This window comes from Otolemur garnettii, unplaced genomic scaffold, assembly GCF_000181295.1.
Source record: "Otolemur garnettii isolate 467f Iridium unplaced genomic scaffold, OtoGar3 scaffold00091, whole genome shotgun sequence".
Classification (NCBI taxonomy): domain Eukaryota; kingdom Metazoa; phylum Chordata; class Mammalia; order Primates; family Galagidae; genus Otolemur; species Otolemur garnettii.
The window spans coordinates 5,484,381-5,493,525 of record NW_003852486.1 but is presented as its reverse complement, the minus strand read 5'-3'; the positions used below and the strand labels follow the sequence as shown (position 1 = coordinate 5,493,525).

The window sequence follows — 9,145 nt, the reverse complement described above, 5'->3', positions numbered from 1 at the left end:
GCTATTTTTTGGTTGCAGCCGTCATTGTTGTTTGGTGGGTCCGGGCTGGGGATTCGAACCCGCCACCTTAGGTGTACGTGGCTGGCGCCTTAGCCGGTTGAGCTATAGGCGCCGAGCCCTCTCCACTGTCTCTTGAGTGTGCCTTCCAGTTCTAGTCCCACAGTACCTCTCACCTGAGTCAACGTGATAGCCTCTCCTCCTATTCTTCTAACGTGCAAATCCAAGTGGACCCCTCCCCTACCATCCATCACAATTCCAACCTCTTCTTAGGTATCTCCTCAAATGCCACTTTCTGCAGATTTCCAACTCCCACCTCTCTTGGACTTCTCCCACTAAGCAGCCATCACACCCTTTATCATAGTTAATAGATTAAAAAAAAGTTTAGTGGCACTTGGAATTTATAGTGTACCTGAAGATTAATTTTTAGTTAACAATATTAGATGTGCTAGAAATTATACTGAACTCTCCACTCCCAATACTCCCAAGGTGGTATCAATGAGGCTGCAGTGGACTCCATAGTTGGAAGAACAGAGACTGCACATCAGCTGCCTCCACAGACCTGGCCCTGAACCCGTGCATGCTGAGCTAGTAGTTGTACAAATAAGACATCCCCACATAAGCAGCCACTTCCCTTTCCTTGCCCCTTTTGTTGCCCCCACCAATACTGCTAGGGTACACAGCGTCTGACTCTAGAGCCAAATTATGGCACTTTAGGGGTTTCTGATGAGCTCTTTGAGGAAAAAGAACTTTGTTTCAAAACGACTAAAGTCAGTTTCTAGCTAAATGCCTTCTAGAGTTACATTCTGACTCTTAGCCAAAATCTGGAAAATATTTGAATGTCCAACTATTGAACAGTTAAATAAATCATACATTCATATCATGGAACAGTAGTTAATTCTTTAAAAAAATGCATTGTATCTATTTTCACTTATAGAAAACTTAGAACAATATAATGTTAAATAAAAAAATAAAAAAAGCATGTTGCAGAGTAACATGTATGTTATAAACTTTTTTTGGTAAATAAAAGGGGAAAACTCATGAATGTGTGTGCATGTGTGTACTCGTGAGTGCATACTAGAATGAAAACATAGGAAAAAAAGACATATTGCATGAATCTATTAACAGGGCAGTAGGATTAGAGGGAGAGAGGATTATTAAATTTTTTCTTTTTAACCCTCTTTCCCCTAAAAACAAAGCTACCCCTTGAGAATAGCTATTTGTTTATCCACTGAATTAGAGTAAAACCAAGAGTGGGAGAAACCTGCCTGTGGTGTGCAAGAGGCACTTGTGAGAAATACTTTGGCGATAAGGGATTGGGGAAAGAATTTAACATCATTTAATATCATTGGTCTCTCGTTAAAGAGCATCAGCACACCTAAGAACATGTGACGAGAACACCGACATTACTGCATAGCAGTCTCCACACCTGTGGTGTAGTACTTCTATATATAACCTCAGGAGAGGCTGCTCGGATGAAGACTGACAGACTGCTGCTGAGATAGCTGCCGAGATGCTCGCTCCTACTAATATTCACTGTGACTTCTAGGGTGCTTTGGCACCCGAGACCAGAACGAGTCCTACTCCAAGCAGCAGCCCACATCCAGAGAGATGAGTGGGCCGAGCCAGAGACCTAGCGTCCCAGCTCCAAAGAGGCCCTGGGTTGGGGCCAGAGACATGGTGTCCCCAGATAGGCCCTGACAAGTGGCAACAAGGATGGGATAGTGGACGTGGACCAAAAAAGGAAATACTCAGGAGTAGCCTTTAGCAGATGTTATAGTACAAAGTTTATAATATAGGAAAAGAATCTTTAACTGCCATTGTCAACAGGAAGTAGTTTTGGAGAGACCAATGCCCCTAATCCCTTACCAACAGTTAAGAGTTCTGTTTGAAAGGGAAGGATTGAGATAGATTTAGGGTGCCGGTGAAGAAACAACAGGGGAAGTGAAGTCTTGAGAAAGAAAAGCAGAAAGAGGCTCGGCGCCTGTGGCTCAAGTGGCTAAGGTGCCAGCCACATACACCTAAGGTGGTGGGTTCAAATACAGCCTGGGCCCACCAAATAACAATGATGGCTGCAACCAAAAAATGGCCGGGCGTTGTGGCGGGTGCCTGTGGTCCCAGCTACTTGGGAGGCTGAGGCAGGAGACTCGCTTGAGCCCAGGAGTTGGAGGTTGCTGTGAGCTGTGATGCCATGGCACTCTACCCAGGGGGATAGCTTGAGGCTCTGTCTCAAAAAAAAAAAAAAAAAAAAGAAAAGCAGAAAGCTAAGACTCGTGAGTAAAAGAAGCCGCTAAAGAAAGGGTGAGAGTAAGTGAAGCCTTTAGCAATTACATACCTTAGGTGAAAGAGTGGCATTGAGTTTTGGGAACGTTGGGGAATGAAAGACAGTATGTAGGAGGTTTGTCAGGAATAAGTTTAGTATGGGAAGTTTGAGATAAGAAATGTAAGTAGTGTAAGAAATTTGGGGAGTTTGAGATAAAAGGTACAGGGAGTTTTGAGATGAGATGTGTGTGAGGAGTTTGAAGATAGGAAGTGTAAGAAGTTTGTAGGGAGCAGACAATGTGCAGTTGTGCTTAAGGGGTTAGTGCCCTCAACCCCTTGTGCACAAGTCCCCAGTGTGATGCCAGGGGACAGAGTCCCTATCTAGTGCACAAGTCCCCAAAGGGATGCCAGGGGTTAGAGTTCCCACTCATTGTAATTCGGGTAGAGTCCCTGTTCATCATATTTCAACTAGCTAAGGGCTGCAAGAAAGCAAGACCTTTGTTTGTGCCTTACAATTTATATAGCAATGGGAACACTCCTCCAGGAAGGTGGGACCTTTTGTTTGCCGGTTAACACAATTTACAATAGATAAGATGCAGGAAGTATAAGAGGTTTAAGATAATAAGAAGCTTGGGATAAGAAGTAAAAAGTGTGCAGTTGAGTACAGGAGTTAAAGTTCCCGTTGGTGTGTATGTTGGAAATTGTAGAGTGTGGGAGAATGCAGACTAAAGGGAGAAGTAGCAAAAGGTGGTGAAAGCAGTAAGATCTTCAGAGACGGAGATAAGAATTGTGACAATTTCACTTACAAGGACAGTTGAATGGTCCCCCAGTTGAAACAATTTTAAGATACACAAAAGAAGGAATTGTAGGAGGCAACTGTGAGAAATACTTTGGTGATAAGGGATTGGGGAAGGGATTTAACATCATTTAATATCACTGATCTCGTTAAAGAGCATGAGAGCACTGATATTATTGCATAGCAGTCCCCATACCTGTGGTGTAGTATTTCTATAAATAACCTCAGGACAGGCTACTCAGACCAGAACCACTGAGATTGCTGCCGAGATGCTTGGTCCTACTAATATGGGCTGTTGACTTCTAAGGTGCTTTGGCACACCGGACGAGAACGAGTCCTACCCTGAGTAAGCTGGTGCAGTGGCCCACATCCAGACAGTTGAGTGGGCCAGGCCGGAGACCTAGTGTTCCCAGAGGACAGAACCTGTGTCCCCTCTTTCACACCTCTTCAGCATATGCAACAAGTCACTTAACATACACTGCCTCTGAATTTCACTTTGATTTCACATCTAAGGTCAAGAAATAAGACCCTATGCCTTTACCACGTGGGTTCCACAGGGCAATGCACTGATGTATATAAGGAAATGCTTTTCTTTCAAGTCAGACCTCCTTAATCTTATTTATACAGAGTTTTACTTTGCTGCCCTCAGTAGTGCCATAGTGTCATAGCTCACTGCAGCCTCAAACTCTTGGGCTCAAGAGATTCTCTTCCCTCAGCTTCCCGAGTAGCTGGGACTACAGGAGTTCACCACAATGCCTGGATATTTTTAGAGACGGGGGTGGGGGGTGTCTCGTTCTGGCTCAGGCTAGTCTGGAACCTGTGAGCTCAGGTGATTCCCACTTACCCGGCCTCCTAGAGTGCTGCGATTATAGGCATGAGCCACCACGTCCCTGAGCCACTCCCACCAGCACTCTCTTAATCTTTTTAAAGGAAGGTTTTTAAAATTTTTATTTTTTAAGACTTGCTCTGTTGCCTAGGCTGGAATGCAGGGATGCGATCACAGCCCACTGTAACCTCAGCCTCCTGAGCTCAAGCTGAGACTACAGGTGCCTACCACACCAGGCTAATGTTTCTGTTTTTTGATCTCATTATATTATATATATTCAGACTGGTCTGGAACTCCTGGCCTCAAAAGATCCTCCTAGCTCGGCCTTCCAAACAGCTAGGATTACAGGCATAAGCCATGAGGCCCACCTTAAAGGAAGGCTTTTAAATATGTACATGCACATAGCATTTTAAAAATTAAGGATATAATTCACATACAGTAAAATTTACCCTTCTTAGTGTATGATTTTATGAGTTTAGACAACTACTACCAAGTTTTCTCCTGCCACTCTGCGGTTTCCCCCCCACACCTAGCCCTGGGCTCTCCTGGATCTGTCCCTGTAACTTTATTTTCCAGAATGTTATATAAACTGGACTCACACAGTACGCAGCCCTGTAAGTCTGGCTTCCTTTTCTCAGCAAAGTGCATTTGGGAGTCCGGGACCTGTGCCTGTTCCCAGCTCCTCCTCGTACGCAGAGCAAAGCCCACTGGGCCACGCTGCCTGGTTGTTATACTGCTGAGGACACTTGTGTTTTTCCAGTCTTTAGCTATAACGAATCCATCTGTTATAAACTTTTCTTCTACGTGTAATTAAGGGCTATTTTTAATTCTCTGAAGGCCTTCAGGAAGTGGGAAGGGTGGAGACAGGTGGATGCCGGAAGGAAGGTAGGTGGTGGGGCTCTAGGGACTAGAAGGCGACCACCTGGACACAGGCTAGCGCCTTGCGGCTTACGGGGTGTATTTCACACCAACCCCTTTTCCACACACTGCTCAACACTGCAGAATTAATTAGCATGATACAAGTTCCTGGAACAGCAATTCTACATGACGCAAAACAGGCATACGTCACATACTGCAACAGGGTGTAAGGGCTTGGTCCCCTTACCTGCCGCGGGTCCATGGCACCCCCGAGGCATGGCCTGCCCGCCCTCCCGGCTTCGCCGCTCTTGTCCCACCCAGGCACCTGCCGCTCCGCGCACGGAAGGGGACTCGGACCGGAGCCTGCGGACTGTGCATATGCCAAGATGGCTCCGGCTCAGTTTCGCTTTCGTTTCCCCAGAAAGCCTGCCCCTTCGAAAGTTTGCCGAAGAGGAGGAGTCTGGGCAGATGCGTGTGAGCGGCAGTACAGTTTCACGCTGACTACAAACAAAGCCCCTGAGTGTGGGAGAACTGCAGGAGGTGCCCTTTCTTCGGGAGAGTTAGAGTAAATGTCCGAGTCTCTAGGGAATACCTGGGCCACAACAAAGAGATAACGAAGGAACCCTGGGGAAGGCTCAGCCCTGGGGATACAGTCCTGGGAACATACCCAAGGATCTGTCCCCGAGGCGGGGTAGGGGTGGCAGAGCTCTCCAAAAGGCTACCCTATCATAAGGTGACCAGATTTTAACATTGGTAAAGCGGGACACCATTGATCCGGGGTGGGGTAGGGGTGGGGCGGAGGAGGGGTGTGTTCTTGATTAAAAATTTGGTCTATATGGAGCAACAAAAATTTTCATAGAACACAAAAATAATATTGTGATTTTTAAAAAAAATTTCAACATAAGTACAATTTACAAATATAATACATTAAAAAAATTATGTATAGGGCGGCGCCTGTGACCCAAAAGGAGGAGAGCGCCGGTCCACCTGGCGACCTTGCCCAGGAGGGGAGTAGGGAGTTTACATTAGCTTTTTCATTTCCAAATGAAGTTACATTAACGTCTTCATTCCCAAATGGAGTTACATTAACCTTTTCAGCAGCCAAAAACCGTTTATTCCCTTCCCTTTGTCCCACCCTTCCCTAGATTGTCGTGCATTCTTTCCAAAAATCGGGACTTTTTAAAAACGCCGCAGGACGTGAGACAAATTGTTAAAAAGCAGGACATCTGGTCACCTTACCCTATCATCCCCACTGCTCTTTCACTGTATTTCAAACTCAAGTAGAGATACTGGTGCTGAGAGGTGGCAAGACAATGTGGGAGCTGAATCGACCAACTTGGGATCTGCTTGCATCACAAAACTACCCCACTGGGCTCATTCCCACTTTACAAGCGCAGAGTCTTGAGGCTTGACTGCCGAAAGATCTCTGCCCAGGATCTACGCCTGCTCAAGTTATACCACTGCTTTCAAAAAGTTAATTCTTCTTACCTAGAGGGGAAAATTCAATTTATTTCATGGTCAACCTTGTCTAACTGCTTGATTTTGTTCATGAGATCCAGGAAAAGATTCCACAGATCAATTCCATTGCTCAACAGCCCCCCTTCTCCAGTGAGAAATTTCTTTCTCCATGTTTAATCTCAAATTTATCCCAACTACTTCTGAGACCATAACATGGACCCTTCACATCATTCTCTCCAGTGGAGGCCATTTCTCCAGTTTCCTCACTCTGTACTCACTGCTAGTCACTACAGATTCCGTGCTCTCCTGTAGGCTGTGCTCTTTCTTCCCTATGCCTTTCATCCTGGATGCACTTGCTCCTGTACTCCCTCCAGTGAAAAGTCGTTCCAAATCTGCTTCAAATTCTGCCTCATAAGGAGGCCTCCTCCCATGGGTGAGCTAGGGGTAGGGCAGCAGGTGCAGTTTGTGGTTCCTCATTCTGTACTTCTCCTTACTCAGAGCTTACCCCAACTTAAAATGCCTCAGATCGTTTAACAAAACTTTACTAAGCCCCTAATATGTGTCAGATACTGTGCTAAGCACTGAGGACATGACACGAATAAGGATCCCATCTTTCAGCTGTCAGTGTGGTGGGGAATATGAATGCAGCATTCACCACAATACTATACTATGTATTACTTATTTGTACATCTGCCTTTATAGCTGTTCAGTCTTCTCAGGACAGGGAACGTGTTTCAAACATACCTACATTCCCCTGCACTGTGACCTTTGGGGGTAGGGGGAAGGGGGTAGGGGTCATGGTGGTGGTGGTTAGTTGAATGAATGACAGACTGCTCAGTATGTAAAACAATGGGCAGAACAGTTGAAAGGGAAGGCACAGTCAGGTCACAGTGAGTGACCACCCAGTCAGACCAGGTGGGAGCAAGGATGCTCCTAATCATTGCAGGAAACCAGTTAGCCTTCAGCTGGACGGTGTGACTATACCTACCCCAACAAACTCAGGGTCCATTATTTGGAATAGCCCCCAAACTAGAAACAATCCAAATGTCCGCCAAAAGTAAAATGGATAAATAAATGGTGGCATATAGTTATGATGGGATACTAACCAGCAATAAATGAAAGCTCTAGAACAGCATTTTTCAAACATTTTTATATCACACACACTTGAACTTACATTAAAACTTCCATGACATACTTAAATTATATTGATAAAAAAAGAGTTAAAAATATATTTACTATGCTTTGAACTTCTTTCAAAAATAATTAATGATCTTTAAAATTTTTCAAGGCACATCTAAGATCCTCTCACAGCACACCAGTGCCGCAGCACACCGGTTGAAAAATTACTACTCTGTAACCACACCCAAGAAGGTGGGTAAGTACCTAAACGTGATACGGAGTGAGAGAAGCCACATATATGCACTGTATGGTCCCACTTATATAAAATCTCAGGCCAGGCAAAACTGAACTCTAGTACGCTCTGCATAAGAGACAGGATGGCAATTACCTCTAGCAAGGAGGAAGGGAGTATTTTGACCGGGAAAGAATATTCTGGGTGCTGGTAATGTTCTAGTTCTTGACTTGGGTGGTGGTGATTAGGGATGGAAGTAGGGGTTAAAGGGTCCACAGGGAGATGGAAGAGAATTATGGCCTTCAGGACAAGAAAGTTGAAAAGGGCCCTAAAGCAAAATAAAAAATTTGGGGTGAGTGTGACCTGGTTAACTAAGTTCATGCTGTCCCTGAGAAATGTACTTTCTAGCCTGTGACCCATGACCTCTGGCCCGGACATAAAACAAAGGTGCAGAACGCACACCACAGTTGCCACAAACATCATGAGACTAACAGACCACCATACCATCACTAGTAAGATAACAGTTAATAATTATTGCTACAGAGTAAAGAAAAGTGGATTTGTGAGACAACTAAGGTAATCTATAACCAATGACACCAGGACACCTGAGGGGACCACTAGGAACTCTTACAGATGAGAGCAGGAGGAATTGGGGAGAAAATACGTGTCTTCACACTCATCAGGGGAAGTCCTTTGCCATTCTTCTCTGCTTTCCTTTATTCTTTCTTTTTCTTTTTTTAGTTTAAGTAAAAACTTTGCTTCTATTCTGCTTTATTGGAGGTCCAGGTGCCTCACTTTCCATTACCCCAGTGTCTTGCTCTCCCTCTGACTTAGCTGAATTTGCTAGTTCTGCTGGGTGAACTGAACCAGGTCCATCGACAGCTCAGAGGTGAACTCTCACTAATAGTCGCTACATGTAGGTTTGCTTTCTAATAATTCAGTAAGTTATATGTTTATGTCTTATACACACTTCTATACATGTATGCTGTATTTCACAATTTTAAAAGATTAAAACAAACAAGAACCACAGTGAATTCTTGTGCCAATTCCAGCCACTTTCCCATGTTCTTTTCTCCGTTTTAGTGCCTTGCCTTTGCTATCTTGCCTTCAGGCTAAAAAATGTGAAAGCTTTTCCTCTTTTTTTCAGAAATGACCCAGAAAAGCTTTAATCACAGCTGCTGTGCTGGGAAGCTGCATTGAGGAAATTTCTCTCCTCAATAGAGGGTCAGTTTATGCCTTGAAAGAACAACTGCTACAGTCACTTACTCTAACAGGTCAAGTTACTGCAGTCTTATTCTCCTCCCCTCACTAATTGTTTTAACTCCCCCAAGGTTGTGAGGTGGTGACAATATATCTTTTTGTTTGTGTGCTGTTCTGTTGCAGAGAATTGACAAGGTGAATGAAGCTCTTAAAAAGTAATCCCAAACAGTAAGTTTACTGCAGAAATTTTCAGAGAATACAAACACAATAAAAATTGCCTCCATTGGACCCTATCACCTATCACCATTAACTAAGTTAGACTCTCACTGGATTAAAGACTTAAACTTAAGACATGAAACCATAAAAATACTAGAAGAAAGTGTAGGGAAAACACTTG

At 44.4% G+C, this 9,145-nt stretch overlaps 1 protein-coding gene across 3 annotated transcripts in view; it reads right to left on the bottom strand.

The window, feature by feature from the left end:
• Positions 1–9,145, bottom strand: part of ADAR (adenosine deaminase, RNA specific) — a 62,728-nt gene that overhangs the window by 33,904 nt on the left and 19,679 nt on the right. For 2 of the 3 annotated variants that reach the window (XM_003795329.2, XM_023516414.1), the window contains exon 1: positions 4,987–5,136. The exons of the other annotated variant lie outside the window; for it this stretch is intronic. In XM_003795329.2, coding sequence (XP_003795377.1) covers positions 4,987–5,001 — 15 coding nt within the window. In that variant the 5' untranslated portion in view covers positions 5,002–5,136. Of the gene's footprint in view, positions 1–4,986; positions 5,137–9,145 lie in introns of those variants that run through there. 3 annotated transcript variants of the gene reach the window in all.